The 20,320-nt window shown below is 43.8% G+C and overlaps 1 protein-coding gene across 1 annotated transcript in view; it reads right to left on the bottom strand.

Annotated features, from left to right (window-relative positions):
* The window catches only part of LOC119169585 (guanylate cyclase soluble subunit beta-1), a 189,564-nt gene extending 174,411 nt beyond the window's left edge, over positions 1 to 15,153 (bottom strand). The window contains exon 1 of the mRNA XM_075875140.1: positions 14,993 to 15,153. Coding sequence (XP_075731255.1) covers positions 14,993 to 14,995 — 3 coding nt within the window. The 5' untranslated portion in view covers positions 14,996 to 15,153. The remainder of the gene's footprint in view (positions 1 to 14,992) is intronic.
* Between the last annotated feature and the right edge of the window lie 5,167 nt (positions 15,154 to 20,320).

The raw sequence follows: 20,320 nt of genomic DNA, 5'->3' as shown, positions 1-20,320 counted from the left end.
AAGTATAAATAAAATATTTTATGTTGAAGTTAAAAGGTACACTAGGTGCAAATTTTAGTTTCTTATTGCAATATGACAGCAGTATGAAGCTAAAAAACGAAGTAAAATACAGTGGAATAAGTACCGTGATAACTACAGAAATGCATACTTGATTAGGTGGGCTCTGTTGTTCGACAGGGTCAACTTACAAAAAAGCACGCTTTACAAAAACTGGCACGGGAGAAGTGTAAAGTTGTGAATACTTGAAATAGTATTGCGTATAAGAACATAGTTGGCTGCCTGCGTTTGATAAAATAGAATGATTCTCGTCTTTCCACGTTCAAAAAAAAACGGTGCAATAAAAAACGCGCATATAGCTCAACGAATGGATGAAGTTCGTAAGTAGAGAATGGTGCATTTTTAGCCAGAGACACTGGTAGCTTCATTCTAATCTCCGTTCTTTCTCTTTGGGAGTAAAAAAAAAAACTGGGTGAGCTGGTATGAATTTAGTATGGACAGTTTTCGACGCTGTTTGGTTTAATACCTTTCAGGTTTGTTGGCCGCGTGCGCACTGACAGCTCTTCCTATTGTCTTATTTCTTGCATGTTCTGCTTTATGCATTCTTTATTTCTTTTTTCAGATTTGTTTGCTAAGTTTATTTAGGGTTTAGTTAGTTTGCTCTCTGTTTATATTGTTGTATATTTTGGCCACATATCACCTTTTTCCTAGTATATGAGTATAAAAAGACGCTGTTGGCATTATATTGAATATGAATTGCACCGAATTTTACCATTGAGTGAATACCGAGTTCACATTGATTGTAAAGCTTCTGACGAAGTATTACTTGAATCCGACAATAATAGTTATCCTATCGGTTACTGTTTTCGTGCCATCTTTTATCATTGTTCCGCGTATTTGGTACAATTCATTTCTCATCATGAATGCACACAATCTAACTGAGTACGGCGTACTTATATCAACAAATCTGATCTAGAAAGTACTGCAGTCCCTTCAAAACTTCATTACCTAGAATATCCTGGTGATCGGAGGAAGTAACATATGCTGCCTAACGCGCGAAGCTTTTGTTTAAATCTTCCTCATTTATTCAAGGAAATGACGAGAACCTAAGCATATCCGTAACACATACCAGGAGCTGCGGTCATGAGGAAACTGGCTCGCGATAATGACTCATATGTGGAATTTCGCGCGCGACAGGACTGTTGATTGCGTACGCTCGAGAACGTGACGTGCCTCACCAGCAGCGAATAATATCGCGCGTAAGTTGACGCTGATCATTCGCTCGCCAGGCGATTCGGGATAGCCGCGAAAGTCGACTCTCTAACTCCAACAAAGGGAACGACATTATTCGCGTACTAACGCGAATGAATCATGAACGACGACTTCAAGGCGATAGCTCTGCTTCTGAGAACCGTAGTTTCCGGATGCCGTGCACAATACGGAGTGCGCTCGTGATCGACGAGTAAGTGGTGAAGTCGGCTGACGCTGCGGCGACTCTCGGTCTTTCGCCAATGCGCATTAGAGAGAACCCTCGCGGCAGCTGCGATTTCCATTTCATGCGTAGTTTTCGTAACGCGAAATTATTTTTACTTGGTCTTTCCGGATTTGCTGTTCAAGCTTGCCAGAAGCATGTCATTACTGAATGGACGACGCGCGTAACTTAGCTTTGCCGGTTTTTAATCTAGTTCCTCGAATGACTCCTTCATTACTGCCTTTCTCTTGAGCAGAGCTTCGAGGAGATACGCGGCGACAGCTGGAGGCTTGGTCTCCGTCTCTAAGCAAAAAAAAAAAAACTTTTTTTTTGCACCGTTCCTGCTCTGAGTACACTTAATTAGGGCATGGAATAATTACGTCAATTTATTCCTGCACGAAGAAATATTATCGACTAAAGCACAAGAACAGAGCGTTCTCTGACATTAACTTAACTGAATTCCTTAGACGACAATTAAGAACAAGCTAATGAAGATAAGCCTGAACGTTTGATGAGGCACATAAACTGTACCATCATCAAGAGGGGCGATTATTTCTTGAAAGCTTATTTTTTACATGTTTTGTGTTTTGTTTTAGATGTAAGTAAAATGAAACGCTGTCAATTGACAAAGAATCTGTCGAAAGAGTTACATTTGTATTAATAATCTAAGAAAAGCTATGCCAATAAAAAAATTATTTTTTGTGTGACTGATAGTGTGCAGTAGCCTGAACTACAGCGGTTGCACGTGAGATTCGATGAAGGCTTTTGTGGCTCGTAAAACAAGTAGTCAGATTTCGTGCGTTTTGTAAGAGTACTAGTACGCGAAACGTTAGCGAAAATTTGTCGGTGGTATCGTGACTGTTCGTGCTCGTGAAACGAAATTCTTGACAAACCTGAGCCATATATATAGCTAAGGAATACAAAATTATTTGAAACGTCGTGAGTAGCTACGGAATTCAAAGTTATTCGGAACGTCGTGCGAAAATCTTACAATATCAAATTTCGATGGTTCTTTGTTTTAAACAGGGAGGGAGATTTATTATGAGAGAAGAGTTTAAAGTTTGGCCTGAATCAATCTTCTCAACTGCTACTAAGCGTTAGATAAGGGAAGAGGGTGGTAAAGAAAGTAAAAGAGAGAGAGAGAAATAAAGATGCAAGGAAAGGCAGGGAGGTTAACCAGACGCACATCCGGTTTGCTACTCTGCACTGGGGAAGGAATGAAGGGGAGAAAAGAGTTTGCAGCGAGATGAGAAGGCACACACAATCACAAGCACACTCGGGGAGCACACACAGTCTACAAATGATCGCTCAGGTTTGTTGGCTTTAAGTAAAGTAGCAGTGCTTTAGTCGCTTTCTGCGCAACTGAGGCTGATGCCCAAGGTCCTAGAATCTTCTGCACACAAAATGGTCCGGGGTCAAGTTGGTCCAAAACCATCCGGAGCTGGCATCACTGTGTGTTGTAGCAAGCGCAGCTGCACAGGACGTGTTCAATGGTCTCTTCAGCTCCGCAGTATAGTCGCATGTAGAAGTGTCTGCCATACCAATGCGAAAGGAGTACACCTTTGTGAATGCAACACCCAACCAAAGGCGGCATAACAGTGTCGCATCGGAGCGGGAAAGTTGTGATGGTAGCTTTATCTTGAGCGAAGGGTCCAGTTCATAAAATTGACACCTTTGGAAGCTGGCAGACGACCAGAACGGGCGTGTAAGATCTCGAGCCAGCAGGTAAAGTTGTCTTGCTGCATCATTCCTTGATAGAGGAATCGGGACTACACGGGTTCCTTCATGGGCTGAGCGGGCTGCGTCATCGGCTAATTGATTTCCGGTAATACCGATATGTCCAGGCAGCCATTGATATATAATATCATGCCCTCGTGCTTGAGCTTCGTGATGACAATGTTTTCTTTCTTGTACCAATTGTTCATGACTCCTTCTACGCATGACAGACTGCAAACTCTGAAGTGCTGCCTTCGAATCACAGAATATGACCCATTTTCCTGGACGTTTTTGAACGAGATATTGTAAAGCAGCCCTTATAGCAGCAAGCTATGATGCCGTAGATGTAGTCATATGCGACAACATAAATTTGATTGTCATTGCTGCAGCCGGAATTACAGTGGCACCTGATGAACTGCCGCACGAGACGGACCAATCAGTGTATATCTGCGTTCGGTCCAAGTACAACTCATGTATTATTAGCAGTGTTGCTTGCTTCAATGCCACTCTGGAGTGATTGCTTTTCTTTTTGACACCCGGAATTTATAGACGTACTTGCGGCTGGTCGAGGCACCACAAATGACATGCCATTCTCGTAGCTGGCGTATATCTTGATGGAATGCTGTTTAGGTGCTTCTTTATGACGTCTGAAAACGTAGCACGTGGTCTTCCGGAGGGTAGAAGGGTCAGTTGGTGGTCGGGGACACGGCTAGCATGTCGAATGTGCGCTCTGAGGCAATCCACAACTCTATAAGTCCTGACCGGATGGTCTTTGGCAAGCATGATTTTGGCATAAGTAAAAGCGCATCGGGGCAGTCCTACGCAGATACGCAGTGCCTGACCCTGCAAACTCTCCAATGAATGAGTATTGAATTTGCAAGTGTTAGTCAGTACCGGCAAGCTGAAGCGCAATAGACCCAGAAATAGGGCCCTGTACAGCTGCAGCATGGAGGCCACAGAAGTTCCCCGTGCTTTCCCGCACACGAATTTCACTATATGCACAGTAGATAGCAGTCTCTTCTTCAAGTACGCACAATGCGGGCTCCACAAAAGACTTCTGTCGATTATTATGCCCAGGAAACGATGCGTCCGTGCATATTTGACACTTTGCCCATTGATGTAAACAGGATATGGCGTCATTGGTTTGCGTGTAAACGCCATCAACGCGCACTTCACAGTTGATATAGTTAGGCCTTGTTTCTGAAGGTAGGCTGCTGTGAGGGTTGCTGCCCGCTGTATTCATGCACGCACCTGAGGGCGAGTAACTGCAGCACACCAGAGGTAAATATCGTCAGCGTATATGGATAGGCACACCGACTTTGGCAGAGCCTTCAGCAGACCGAAAAGAAAGTGTGTTGTTGATAATCAGGATGAAAGTGAGGAAGGCAAAAAGTGAATATTAAACCATAAGCGAAGCATAAGCATCTGAGCGTTGCCATTTTGTGTTTGCATGTGCCATGGCCATTCGCTTAGAAAAATAAAGCGCGGCTTTGAGGTCCAAAACACGATATCAGCGTTGAATGATGAAGGAGGGTGATTGCACTGAAATTAGTTTTTTTAAATCTCTGGTGCCACCATAGCTAAGGTCTGATGATTCACTTTAAGCTGACCCACATCAGAACAGGCCATATAAAAAAAAGACACGTTTTTAATTCATGCTAAATTTTGCTTGCACCATGCGGTAGGAAGGCATCAGTCCGATGCTCTTCCAGCTGAGCTATCACGATGGCTGCTCACCCGTCCACATTATGGTGTATATATGCGTCATAAAAGGGCTCTGCAACCCTTTTTTAAGCAGACTTTTCATAGATTCACTAGACAAGCTTATTGCCTCGCCAGTTCACCGCCCAAATTATTTTCATAATCCATTCATTACGAGCAAAGTTACAGTTTTTTTGAACGCTTCAATTGCACTTTGTCTTCCTTCTGGTCCCTATGAAGGTGCCAGAAACTAATCATGGAGGAATTGTACGGAAAAAGAAAATCACAACGTGCGCCTAGTGATCTTGAGAACTTTTTCTCTTGTTATTTTTTTCGAATACGTGGCTTTTATGTGCAATAGCGCGTGTGCGTGTGGACAAGTCATTTTCTTCCACGGCGATTGCTGAAGCGAACGAGCGTGCCATGCTCAAATCAGCCAGTGGCGGATACAGTGGCTTTTGCGCAATCATAGTTGGTATTTTACGTGATTTCACGAGGAGAGGCAATTCTTAGCTGAGTTTGAGAATGTATTGCAAATTACAGGTCATGAGATGCGCTGTAATATATGACTTGCGTGTTCTCGGGAGCCTCGACTACCGATCAACAGCGTTTTCTGACCACGCTCAAAAAGTGTTGCAGGGCCCCTTTAAACGTGATAGTGGAAGTCAGCGCCACCTATTGCCATTGCGGCAAGTGTGGACCACTCTTCTTGCCTGTTTTTGCGCCACGAAGTACGTGATACTTATCACGAGATGGCAGCTGACAAATAATCTCTCTTACACCCTCTCATGGCATCAAGTGTGCATGAACGAGATCCTTGCTATGAATTTACAGGAAGTGCAAAGTTAGGGCTCGTTTTTCTTTTTTTGTTAGATGCAACATTATTGATAACTAACAGACAATACTGTCAGAGAAAGTATAGGGAATATTATAGAAGTAACTGTAATGTAAACTTCAAGAAAGAAAAGTGGACGCAAGCATACCTTGCCGTGAGCAGGGACCGAAACTGCAACCTTCGAATAACTGTTGGTGCTGGCACATAACGAGACGTTATGTCTTCCACGTTTAAAGGCCAACTCTGGCGATATTTTAAAGTCAATGAATCGTTCATTTGCGCGTTTGCGCCATTCATGCCCAATTACAGGCTTGAGAGTTTGGCAGATGATCTTCAAATGAATTTTGTAGTTTCTCTCCGAACTCTCCCCTCGCTTGCCAGAATCAATGGCAACGATGTGTGTGGGATGTTAATTTTTGCTTGATGAATGTGACGGAACTGACGTGCCACTGCAGCGTCTCCTTGTCTGCTATGCATTGGGTAGGTTTCGTCGGTGCTTTTTTGGTTTCCGTGTTGGTGGGTGTGCGATAACTGGCAAGTACAAGTAATGTTGCGTTGTGTGCCACACACAATGCGCCATATATTCACCTTAACAGCGTAAGCGTTTTAGCTGATTGCCGCGGACAGGTAATGTCGTCTGGTGGAATTTATGCGCAAGCCAGCTGGTTCGGGCAAAGGATTATATCCCACGTAGAAGGGCAATCGGTTGGGTTTCAGTATTGCGTTTTTTTGCTAATTAAAGGTTATTTTCAAACTTGTTCACTACTTCAGTTGTCGGTTGGGTAAACAAGAGTGCCTCAAAAAAATAAAAGCACCGTTATCAAGACATGGTCAAAAATCGCCAGAGTTAGCTTTCAAGACACATATATACCCCATGAAGTGGACGAAGGAATAGGCGCCGTGGGAGATCAGTCGGTAGACCATGAGACGCGTTAATCGAAGGTCGCAGATTCAGTTCTTGCCCAAGGAGAATACTTTTCGTCCACTTTTTTTTCCTTCAAACTTACATTACAATTATTTCTAATAACATCGCAATAGTTCCCACGACATTATTGTCTGTTAGATCTCTCTCTTTCTCTCTCTCTCTCTCTCTCTCTATATATATATATATATATATATATATATATATCAAATTGTGATGAATATTGAATGGTGATGTCGTACGAGCCAAAAACTAAAGAAAAATTATGACACGCACCAGGGTGTTGGATTTCCTGTTAACGTTTTTGGCTCGTACGACATCACAACTCGATATTCTTGACTGCTGGGCCTGTAAGGTGTCTTGGATTGATTTATCTATATGTGGGGTTTAACATCCCCAAACCACCACATATGATTATGAGAAACACCGTAGTGGAGGGATCTAGAAATTTCGACCACCTGGGGCCCTTTAACGTGCGCCAAAATTTGAGAACATGGGCCTACAGCATTTCCGCCTCCACCGGAAATGCAGCCGCCGCAGCCGGGATTCAATCCCGCGACCTGCCAAAGTGTCTTGGAAGACCTTAATTTTCGATCAAACAGAACTTAACTGCTCCACGCTAACTAAATTCAAATGTTAAACAGTGTACCTATTATTACCAATTTGTAAGCTACGTAAGCATTAGGCAGATGCAGGCACATAACGAGACGTCACATTAAGCTTATTTATAACGTATAATGTAAGAGAACTGGAGTAAAGCAGCGTTAGCGTAAATGTGTCAGATTTACCATTGGTAAGAAAAAGAAACACTATATGGTGACTTACAGTACTCCTATTTCAATGCCGACTCTAAACTTTCTTGTCTTCTTGAACCGTATTCGAATAGCAATATGTGACAACTAGTGATGACCAGTTTTAGGAGTGAGTACAAATTGTTTTGCGGCCCCGCCACGGTAGTCTAGTGATTAAGGTACTCGGCTGCTGACCCGCAATTCACGCGATCGAATCCTGACTGAGGTGGCTGTATTTTCGATGGAGGCGAAAATGTTCTAGACCCGTTTGCTCAAATTCGGGTGCACGGTAAAGGACCCAAGATGGTCGAAATTTTCTGAGTACTCCACTACGGCGTCTCTCGTAATCATATAGTAGTTGGGGACGTTAAATCCCACTTATCATTTAATCAATAGATTGTTTTGCGAAAAATGTTTCATGTTTCCTAACTTAACTTGACCTCGTTATTTTACGCATAAGAAATCAAAACAAAACTATGTGTATATACTAAGCGAAATGAATGTCTGTTCACATTCCTCTATGTCTGAAGACTCACGTTTGTATTTTGCTCTTTCTTTTTTCTATCGGGACGATCATTTATATTGACAAAGGGTAACAATTACGTTCCGTTGTGTTTTTGCCACCCAATTAACTCTACGTTATTATTCTACCAGGCACGTTGCAAGGACCTTGCAGAGACCGTCCTAAAGCGGCTTACGCTAATCCTATTTAAACAGGGACAACTTTGAGTTCTGCTTTGTACATCGCCTGTTCGATCTGCAATCCGGTGGGTTCAAAACAAGTAGGATACATAGTGCCCCTTAACGTAGCGTATGAACCATTAAACATACAGAAAAATTACACTAATGAAGTACTTGCATTAACTATTCACTAGCTTGAAAACCGCTGACTGGTGAAAGAAAACCAGCGTAACCTGCATTTCGCCTCGCATGTCTTCATAGTAGCCCGAACTTTTTTAATTAGCGGCAGGTTAACGCCATCACATTGACGAGATGATTATTACTTCGAACAATGTGGCACGCTGCTGATGTTTTTATTTTTTAGGGGTGTTTGTGTAGGTGCACACGTGCGTAGGCGTGTGGTTATTTTTATCACAGTGGGCGAACTATCAAGAAATCTTTTCGGCTACTACGCTTACTTGGGTATCTAAAATTGATGTAAAGGTGTTCCTGACTTTTGGGCCAATGATGCCGTTCGAAACAGCTTTAACTGAATTAAACTGAAGTTCAAGGGCTGTAGTTGCTTAGTGAATTATTGTGCTTCTTTATTTCTTGAAGCTTGATGTTACAGACAGGTGGGTCTTGATTTTATATATTTAATGCTTTGGCCTCAGTAATCTGAGGAGTGATATCGCAGAAAAACCCTATTTTTATTATGTTCTGGGTAGAATAATCCTACAATCTCTGAGCCTTTCATGAAAAAGTATACGCTTCATTCTTTCATCGCAAGATTTTCTTTTTGTGAGAACACGCTCAAATGAAAATGATATGTGCCGTTCCTGAATGGAATGCAACTGGCGTATATCGATGAAGTAGTTCGTTCACTGTGGCATTCATCACAAGCACTACATGTCTTGGGAAGGGGGGGGGGTTAGTGATTGCGCATAAAGTTTGAAGACGTTCCAGATTCGCCGTCAAGAGTAGGTCTCGATAGCGTAATCAGGCCTCGTTTGCATCGTACTCTCAAGTACTAGCCTCGCTTCAGTTCTCACTGTATGCCTGAACCTTGCTCCAAGAAACGACATTGTAACATTGGTCATTTCAAAGTACCCTAGAATGTCTTCTATAAATACAGTTAGGTGCCCCGTGAGATTCAGAGAAGAGCCCCTTACGCGCTCATCGAAAACCACATTAAACCGTGTAGATGTTCACGTTTTCGATGTCTTTGCTGCTGATCACAGATAAATACGTCGGAGCACTTAGTAATGAGTTTTCATTGCATGCAAATGTTCTGGCCCCTCTCCCAATTCAGCTTTTCTGCCTCGAGACAGAGAAAGAGGAGGAAAGTTTAAGCGGAAGGACAGGGAGGTTAGCCAGTTCTTAGACCGGCTGGCTACCCTGTGCTGGGGAAAGGGGTGAGGGGAATAAAAGATGATAAAAAGAAATGTTGTGAAGAGAGAGAGAAAGAATAAATTGACAGAAAGGCTGGGAGTTCAACCACAATTCTATCATCCAGTTTGCTACACTCCGCTAAGGGGAGAGAGAATGGGAAAAAAAAAATGAGAAGTAATACGCAGAGAACAGTAGACGCAAGTAATATATGATGCGTTAGGGCGACTCTTTTGGCTTCTTTGTATTGACGTATTATAATTTTGCGAAACCGTCTTAAGAAATAGCGGGGCTCTATGGTAGAACACTTGCTTGCCAGACGGCTCGGATTCCATCCTCAATCAGAGCTCAAAGGTGTTCGTAGCTTATTGGGCATCTTCTTTTTTTTGTCGATTTCAAGGTCACTAGCGAGATGAAGCAGTTTTCACTCATAACCAAAGATACCAAGAGCGATGCTCATACCAACGCCTACACCGGATTTCTGTGAAGCGAACAATTTAACATTGTCTCTAAATTCAACACGAAACACAAAAGTTCAACACAAAAGCAGACAATAGTTCTGCTTTAGCCCTCTCATGAGTGGGGGACATGGCTGTCACCAGCTGTCCATACACTCTAGCCAGGCAGCTGTCCATTCGAGGCTTTACATAGAAACGTATCGATCAACAGTTCAGCACTCTAGCCTTGATGGAACAACGCGCATCGAGAGGGCCGGGGTCTGGGGAATTCGGTGTCGATCACTACGGGGACGTTCCTTTCCCGTGCATGTAGTAACATACATTGAGCACCACAACGTGCTGAGCTTAGCAATAATCAATTTCTCTGTGAGCACTAAAAGGGAAATGTGAACAGCACACATCTTTTTATATTCTCGCTGTTGATCTTGAGGAATGAGTGAGTCCTAAAGTCGTTGCCATGGTTGTGTAAAGGTGATCGAAACATTCGTGTATTGGCGGCATTTGAGTGAAAGTGACACAGTGCCACCGGTGGGCTCCTGCCAAGTCGGTGTGCATCGATATCCACCCCGAGTCGGCTGTGCCTGAAGCATGGATTTGTGCGTCGCGACGCTCCTTTTCGGGGCGTATCCTGTTTTCGTTCTGGCTTCGCCTGCATGCGTGACAGTCGATCGCATCATGGAAACAGGGTACTCTGTTTCCGGTGAACACGTGTGAATTCAATAATAATTTTTATTGACACGCAGGGGAGCTCCTTCTTTTTACAGTTGACTTTGCTTTAGTTGAGAATCACAAACCGTTGTTATCATCACTGTGTCGTTACAGTGTAGGCTGTACTACGCTGCAGAAATTATGCGACACGTAGTTCGTGCGTCATCAAGGCATGTCGGTAACGGGAACTAATTTCTAGCTGTTCCCCTATACAAGAAAGCGTGCGATTGATAGGCCGACAATTCGTGCGTGCTCTTTGGTGAGATGACCGACCTGCAAGGGAGGAGGTTGATTGCTGCCTGTATTATTTTCTTACACCAGTTATGCGTATGATAACTGCCGAACAGCTGTAGTTCTAGAGTTGCTTTCAGGAAAGTGCTTGATCGCGAACATAGATAATTCTTTCCGTCTATTTTTTTTCTTCACATTTAAATTATAGTTACTTCTAGTACGATTCCCTATACTTTCCGTGACACCATTGTCTCTTAGTCTTGATTAATACTGTGCCTAATGAAGGAAACAAGCTCCTAAACTCGCACGTACTTCCTTTGCAAAAATGAGCACATTATTTTTATGCATAGCGAACAATTATAGATACCAGAAAAATGTGTGCTACAATGACGTTGCATGTGTTTCATAAATTATTGAGCCTTAACAAAAACTTCATTAATTGCTTTATTTTGTACCAGTGGGCGTGTTAATTTGCGTCCAGTTTTATTTCTCTCGTGGATTCTGAGCATGCCGGTGTTCTCTCCGAACCTAGAGCATATTAACACAGATATTTAACATGCTAGATAAGTCAAGAGAATGCAACGAACTTAACATAGTTGTATACAGTTTGCAATACTTCAGACATGAATGGAAAATTTCCAGGTAAGAACTGAAATGTAAGGTTGTGCGTGCATCACTTTTTTTTTTCGTTCCATACTGTATAGTGCTTACCGTCAAAACCCAAGTCCCCTTTTTATGGTCGTAGCAGGTACTAATTAAAAATTGTGTGACCGTTTGCCTTAGCTCTGCACGATTTGGAGCAAAAAATAACAGTTGAAGCTGGTAGTTTAGTAGGGATCAATATTGAATCTGAATTTTGGCAATTCTAACTATTACAATATAGGAGATGATTAGCGGTACAAGAGATTAAATGCATGCTCAAGGAACTGGCAAAGAACGGTTCTTCTTTGTGTAAGAATTGCCTATTGTACCGCCTCCGACAATATAATTTGTATGGCGTTGCTGTGAAACAATCCCTCTAGCAAATACCCTGCAGAAGCACGTGTTTGGGCAAAACAAATTACAATGACGCGAACAGCACGTGCCGTAAAGCTGCTCGGCTTAAATCAGTTCTGATTGAAATACTTACTATAGCAAAGTGCCAATAGCTCTGGGCCCGTTTTTATCACGTGCGCATTCTCATAAAACATTTCGAATTTCGGCGCTACCTGTTTAGGACTATTTGGGCGGATAGCGCTCAAGTGACATGGTCGAGAACGATGACGCAGACAGTAAAAGTAGCACTTCTCGGCGTTTTTTATAATTAGTCTCGTACAAACAGTGCTTTATGGTGTCATGTGCGTACTGAAAATACTTGAACGTTCCAAGCGTTATTCGCAATGACTGAAAGTGGACATCGGTAGAAGCAATAACAAACACTTTCCCACAAGCTTGATTGATTGATTGATTTGTGGGGTTTAACGTCCTAAAACCACCATATGATTATGAGAGACGCCGTAGTGGAAGGCTCCGGAAGTTTTGACCACCTGGGTTTCTTTAACGTGCACCCAAATCTGAGTACACGGGCCTACAACATTTCCGCCTCCATCGGAAGTGCAGCCGCCACAGCCGGGATTTTCCCACAAGCTTCAACTTTGTTGTTGCGTTTGTCAACGTTTGGTCTAGATGACGAAAGAAATCCGGTTTAAGCTCGCGACGCTCATGTCTTGAATAAATGCAAGGTAGCCGAATCACTCCACCTGGAAATGTCAGCTAAAGGGCTAAGGTGTTCTTTTGTGAAGCTGCTGGTCGGGTGCTCAATTGCTGCCTTGGTTTGGTGGTTGCATTTTGAGGGAGGTCATTGAATATAGAAGCTCAGTGTAGAAGCTGATCACGGTTAACCCGCAACAGTCTACCTAGAGCAGGGGTCGGTAAGCTTTTGAGGCCTACCACAGAATTGCATGAAGGTCACACGGTGAAGGCCGCGCAGCCAATATAAAGGGCAGAGGGAGGTGGGGGGCTTTGCGGGCATAGGGAAAAAAGTTTCATCTGGAATAAAACTTATATTTATTTTCAGCACGCAGCTCACAAGGTTGCCATATACTACACAGATTACAAGCGAAAACTCTATTCGAGGTCTGAAATTTCGTTTAGTCCTTCAATTAAGAAGGCAGAAGGCATACGGGGAGATGGGGAAGTGGGGTGTGGCGGGTGCCGTGCCAGGTGCGGCGTAATGCTATTCCGTGGGCCGCTGCTGGCTGACCCTAGACTTAGGTTGGCTTTTACAGCCATAGTACAACTAATGTAGCATTCGTGTCCCGTAAGTGGCTTAAGCGCGCACGAAGTACTTATTTGACAACGCAGCGCGCGGTCTATTCTTGCGAGCAAAGAATAGCCGCTCACGTTTTTTATCCACGATGCTTTAATTGATGGTTTCGCCTTCACCGCAGTATCCACTACTTGAAAGCAATCCATCTCTTCTTTATTTAGGAATGTAATCAGGGAATTGATATTTCAATGCAAATTTCGTAACCGAAAAGAGCTCTTTAGCGCTCTACTGAAAAGTGGCGACGAGAACAAGATGTGATGGCGTACTAAAGATTGCTCGAAACTACGTGACAACAGCATTAGGGAGACAATGATAATCTACACGTCTGCTAAAAGTGCATATACGTTAGAGTTCAATAAAAAAGCTTGCATTATGTTTTAAAAGAACAAAGATTGCTAAGATGGTAAATGAGCAAAAACGAAAACACATCAGGTACTTTAAAGGCAGTACATTCACATTAATAAGCAAGGAATTAATAGTATTTGAATAATATATATAATGCCGCTACCAATTTCGGTTGGACAATATATAAAAGTAGCATTCAGTGCAAATATTCACCACCCGTTTGTTAAGTGGCACCTGGCAAGAAAAATGAATGTGTCGCTTTTTCTGTCTACCTCATGAACTTAGCTGCTCTTACAGACGGATCAGCACAGAATCAAAGAGCGATGTTTTCAATTACACAATTGATTTTTTTTCGTGGTGGAGTAGCTTTCCCATACACATTTCTTTTTGTAGCGCACATTGAAAGGGCCAACAAGTAAGGATGTTGCGTTTAGAACCTCAAGTTCCTCTTTTTTTGTTTTAAAGCCGCCTAGTTGTTGCGGCCGGGTTCGCCTAGCTCCTCCCTTCATGGTTTGAATAAAGTTGAGATGGTATCAAGGTGTAATTTATTCTGGCAGTGAGCTAATGTCGCCATTTTTCATTCGGACATGTTCATTTCACACCGCGAGGCAGAACGTGTTCATCCGAACATAACGCATGTAGGAGCAGCGAAAAACACTCTAGTATTTTGTTACTGTGTTTTGTTTCTTGATGACATTGTTAAATTTAAATCCGGCATTAATAACTTTTGCAGTTGATTGCATTCTGAGTGCGTGAGAAGACGAACAGTGATGCTGACGAGATCAATCGGCAAGGGCTTTTGTCGACAAAAGGGCATAATAACGAAATAATTAAATAATTCTTGCGTTGAAGTCTTTCGCAAACACCCACCAATCACAACGTGCATAACGTAGAAGATAATTGATCGAGGACAGACTGTTCTTACAAGAAAAATGTTTTTCTTTTAATTCACTGTCGATGCCTGCCCTCTGTTAGCTTTGAATACAAAAACGGCTTCGTCGATGTTTCCAATTTTCACTCACTGTTCCGCGTCTATGAATTGATGCAGGCCCATCGTGACAGCTTGCATACTAGAAAAACAAAAACCTTACAAAGGAACAGCCGTATTCACTAAAAATCTATTTCGGTAAAACTTGGCAAGTTATGTCCGATACCGAGATTGGACAGGCAAATACGGGCATTCGTTTGAACAAAAAACTTGCTATTATAAATCTAGGGTTGCCGCCTCACTTTTTTGCAAATTCTTGAATTGAATCTTCCATACAACTCAAGACGAGTCCAAGAGAGACGTCATCTACTCCCATTTTCGTTTCGCCCATCGAACCAAAAGAAAGTCACGTTAATGCCCACCATTGGGCCGTGTCGTAGGTCTTCACCCACCGGGACCTTGCCTAAGTGGCCCCCTTGGAACAAACATCCGGCAACAGCAATGAATTACATAGCAGCAGAGTAGCACTTACCATGCTGAAGCGGGGTCGTGCCGATAAGCGGTCTCCCTATTCCTCCCTTGCGAAGGCCTGCAACTGAAACAACAGCACGGGCTTTCTCGGTGTCGTCAGCGGCGGCACGAGTGGCGCGGTGAACGAACCACCAGTCCTCCATGCGGCCGCTGTCAGCGCAGCCGGGACACACTCTGCGCCCGACCGCGTAGAGCCCACCGCCGCGCCTCTCCCCAAGAGGGAGAAGGGAAGAAGGGAACGCAAGGAAGAAGCGCGGGGAGGTAGGGACAGAGGGAGAGAAAGGAAGGCGGGGGCGCGGGTGGCGCGCTAGGTGCGCGGGTCGCTCGTCCGCCGCGGGACGATCAGTGTTTGGGCGCTAGTGGCTCGAACGGAATGTGCGCTTGAACTACGGAAGCGTGCCTGCCCGTGCGCGCTGCCGACGCCTGGTCGAGCGAGCTCTTCGGGACCGGCGGGGAAACGTATAGCACGGTTGACCAATTTTCGTTGAAGGGTGTATGGCTCTGAATATGAAAAATGTATAAAGAGGTGTTATAGGCTAGCCGCTACCATGCCACCAATTCCCCGATAGATAGTTTAATCTATCAAGCGACTAGGGACTCGTTCAGCCAAACACCGTGGACGAAAAGGCTCCTTTACTTTTTTTGCCCATATGTGCTCGATGGAAGCAATTATCTGCCTCCCACAGCAGTGGTGGAGAAAGGGACAAAGGTTACGTGAAAGGCAGGTAGATTAACCATAAAATAACTACCCGGTTTGCTACCTTGTAATAGGGAAGGTGTAAGGTTGTACAGAAAGGTAAGAATGCAAGGACAGAGACGGAGAGGTTTGCAAGGCATATAAAGCAAAAAAACACATACACACTGAAGCACAGGACTTTCATAGTCGATAAGTGAATACGTTTCGCCGTGAAAACTCAGCAGCTGTCTGTTGCTTTCTGTTGAAAAGCTCGATCTTTTCGTCATTTCAAAGTGTGTTGATCAGAAGGTGCCTGGAAATCGGGGCTTTGGTAGGTTATGAGAAGGACTGTCTTTTCTGGAGTGGGGGTGTAGCCTACCATTATAACGACCAGGTTAGCTGGTGAGACATGGAATAGTTTTTAGGGATACTGAGGCGTAATCAGGCTACTGCGGATGATGTGATTGTTATTATTTTCGAGAAATTATAAAGTGTTTTTCCGACCCGAAATAGAGCTGTATTTCTGTGACGAAGCTCTCCGCAATAGATATCGATGGTAAGGGGGCTCAAATTCAGTGGGTTGTACAGCACACGTGTTTACAAATACGTTCAATTTACTAGTATGTGGCTGCCACAGAGGGGACCTGCGTTTTACATGGTAAACATCAATCACTACGTAAAACGTTTCAACTGTTTCGCGGGCAGTTGTTTGCCTGCTTTCTAACAATTCCGGCTGGTCGAGGACGTCTTCAGGGCTCAAGGGCCCCAGGGTCATCTAGGCGTGGTACCCACATCACAAAGGCCACCGGGTTTTCAAAATAACGCTTCATTCTCATCCTCTTCCTCCACCTGTATAATATAGAACGAATAACCGGAGGAATCAAACCAAAGCATTCTGCAATCAAGTAATCGACCACAGAGCCGCACCAGGCCTCGAAACGGCTAGCGAAAGAGACCCTATGCATATGTATTATTCGTGAAGCGTTCATTTTGGTTGTAGTGCTGGCTATCAAATTTTATAAACATGACATATTTACTCCTATGATACAAGCGTCATGTCGACTAAACGTCATTTGTATACTTAAGGGTCATAAACCGAAATTGGTATACGTTGCAATAATCAGGACTACCGCCCCCGCAAGCACAGGCGCTATATTTAGGCTCACCGTTTCAAGTGTTGGTAATAGCCATGTTGCTGTTAGCAAAGTTCTGTAGCTTTAAACAACGGGTTATATAAAACATAGGCGACTGTTCAGGAAACGTGTGCGTACCAGATTTTATCTATCTTTAGCATCGTTTTGTAACATGCTTCTCAATAAAACATTACCCTGCAGTCGCCTTCCCTCCGCCTGCATCGCGTAACATGGATACCCATGGTACGCAGGATCTGTCAGATTTAGGGGCGAAGCTCCTGAAGACATGGGTCATGCGTCTTCTGTATGCAGTGGCCACCTCTAGGTCTAGTCCTTGGAATGTCCGCTGGATGGTGGTACTTCTATATGATGAATATATCATGAAAAGATGCGAGATGGCGGTACTTGGAGTGTCTACTAGATGGACGGATGGATTGGCAGACAGAGATACGGACAGACAGGGGGACGGACGGACGCATGCAGTCAGTCGGTGGATAAGTCACGGTTTACCGATAAAACCTTTCGAAGATCTGCCCCACTCGTCATCAATCACTCCGTGGATATACTGTGAGTTTTTTTTATTTCATAAAAGTACCGTTGAAATATTCGGAACATGTAGTCAGTGTTCCACTCCCTTCCTTTTTTAAACGACACTGTTTACACGTGTACCTATAAAAAAGCATACAGACTATGGCTGTGCAAGTGCTACCACGCTTTCTGCTCCAACTGGTCTATCACAAGGTCTGTTATTGGAACACCAGGTGTGTGCACGCGTGACTTTTTTATTTTCTTCCCCGTTCTCAGTCTTTTTAGAACCCCTATTCTCTCACCCATGTGCAGGGTAGCAAACAGATTACCACTTCCAGGTTAACCTCCCTGCCTTTCATTCTTTGTCGTTGTATGTCTGCTAATAGGCGGAACGAAGGAACGCTTTTTTAGCGCGAGATCCTGAAACACTCATTTATAATCTACTAATACACTCCACCTCAGGGAACAAAAAATTAGTTGTAACGGTCTTCTTTTCTCTTTGCATGCTTCTAATTGTAGAATAGGTTACCCTCATATTATCATGCAGTAAATTACTAAAGCTGCCTGTAAAAGTAGCACGTGGGTGCAGAAAATAAATAAAAGTCCATATATAACTTTTTACGTCATATCAAGGAGAAAGGCAGATAAAAAAACAGGGAAAACCTGTTTTATATATAAAGAAAAAAACAGAAATCCCAGCGAATTCCTGAACGCCCGATAAATATGCAGCGCATGAACATAGAAGCGAATGAGCAGGAAGAAAGAATCGCCTTTCGATTCAAGCGAGTAAAAGGCTACTCACTTTTATTCGTACGGCAGTACAGTAATAATACTTGTCTCGTCACGTACTGCTTATGATGAGGCATGCAAAAAGCTAACGTCGTTTTTGATCAGGAAACAGCGTGGGAAGTTTTCAGGCGCTGTTGAAACATTATGCTTCTACCCACGCTTATTATCCCGTACGCTCTTCCTAGAAATCATTTAGAGGACGGCAGAGCGCATATTACATCCGAACAACAACAAATTGATTGATATGTGGGGTTTAACGTCCCAAAACCACCATATGATTATGAGGGACGCCGTAGTGGAGGGCTCCTGAAATTTCGACCACCTGGGGTTCTTTAACGTGCACCTAAATCTGAGCACACGGGCCTACAACGAACAACAACAACATGAGTGCTGCGCCACTCATGAGTCGAAAATCGACACTTTCGCATAAAACTCAGCGACGACTCAATCTGAAGATACGTTACGCAGGAGCCAGTCCTGCTGTTCCTGTGTAGGAAAGAGAACTAGGCGTCAAAGGCGAGGGCAAATGAGAGAACGCGCTCTTTACGACAGCATATAGGCAACGTGTGAGCGAACTGGTGCGCCTGCTGTACGCGACGCAGCGTTCCGTGTTGACTCCGCGAGAGACGGTGGCCATTAACTATCCATTTGCAAGACGCCAGAAACAGGTCGCGAGTCAATTAGCGACACGCGTTAACCGAGTGGCGGCAGCGGCGCTCTTGGTGAAGGTAAATACGGGAGCCGGTTTATTTTTCGCATCGTCTTCGATCGCGCTCAGCCGCCTCAGGAGTTCACGGAGCCAGCTTTCAGGCTGGGGAGCTCGCGTACTTGGGTGTCCTTTTGTAAGCACGACGCAGTCATGCACAAAAAGGTGCCGAAACACGTCGGTGCATAGCTTGTGGCACCGGCAAAGAACACGATCGAAAGGGCTGTTAAATGAGGCGTTATTCGCAGGAGTATAGGCCGTATCTCCATTAGGTGTTTCAGCCATTCGTCTAGATGCCGTGCACTGTGGGGAGTGTATATATATATATATATATATATATATATATATATATATATATATATATATATATATATATATATATATATATATATATATATATATATATATATATATATGGGTGATGATGATGATTGATGATGATGATGATGAAAGATTCACATGGCCACGCGAAACCGCAGGGTCAATGCCTCCTTGTCACGAACCAGATCGCGTGACCTCACGGTGTCCCCTTTGGCTCTTCGGCAGCTCAGGCTCTTTGGGACGCAATAGAAGAAGGAAAGTTTAAGCGGAAGGACAGGGAGGTTAGCCAGTTCTTAGACCGGCTGGCTACCCTGTGCTGAGGAAAGAGGTGAGGTGAATAAAAGATGCTCACTATAGGCTACCATTGGGACGCAATAAATCAGCTTGGGAGAAATGAAGCAGTGGAGCTCTCCTTCTGAAAAACGGGGAAATCGAGCTGATCAGGACGTCTTGAGAAGATAGTTTGTTCATTATTTCAGAGGAAAAAAATTGCGCTACTAAAGAAAAAGGCACCGCAAAGAACGAACACTTAAACAGGTCGAGCGCAACCTCTGTTCCTTTTTTTGTGGTGTTTTTTTCTTCAGTTGTACAATTAGTTACTTTGGAGAAAACTAACATGAGTCACGGCAAGTTTAAGCTGCTTCAGCATCTCTCTTCAAGAAGTTAGTCATCATACATTTGGGAAGCGGGTACCGTCCCGCTTCTTCTTACGTTTTTGTTGTTGATACGTAAGTTTAATTGAATAATCATTGATGTATAGTGAAGCTGAGGGGCGGGAATTTGTCTAACCGGATGAGTAAGTGAGGCGTGTTCAGCATGTGAGCATTTCGCAGCATTTGGCGCCATGTCTTACGCTACTGTAACACGTGTATAGACAAGGAGGCCTGCCTAAGGTACCACCCACGTGGTTTTTCAAAGCATTTAGTTCTCGTCGCCAGGCCCCCCCACCGAGCTTCGACGTTCAGTTTTTTTCTCTAAAATATGCATTAAATTTGTTCTCACTTGCAGAAAAACAACGCCCTTTCTAGACCATTCTTGATCTCAGCACACCAGTTTTTCCCTGCCTTCGGAATAACTCCACCTACGCGCACCTTTCAAGAGCGATCTAAAAACGCGACTAGGTGTTACTTATTTGCGACCCACGCACTTCGCTAGCCGAGCCTTGAAGACAATGAG

Source organism: Rhipicephalus microplus, chromosome 2, assembly GCF_043290135.1.
Source record: "Rhipicephalus microplus isolate Deutch F79 chromosome 2, USDA_Rmic, whole genome shotgun sequence".
Classification (NCBI taxonomy): domain Eukaryota; kingdom Metazoa; phylum Arthropoda; class Arachnida; order Ixodida; family Ixodidae; genus Rhipicephalus; species Rhipicephalus microplus.
The sequence above is the reverse complement of the archived record's forward strand: the minus strand, read 5'-3'. Positions and strand labels throughout refer to the sequence as shown.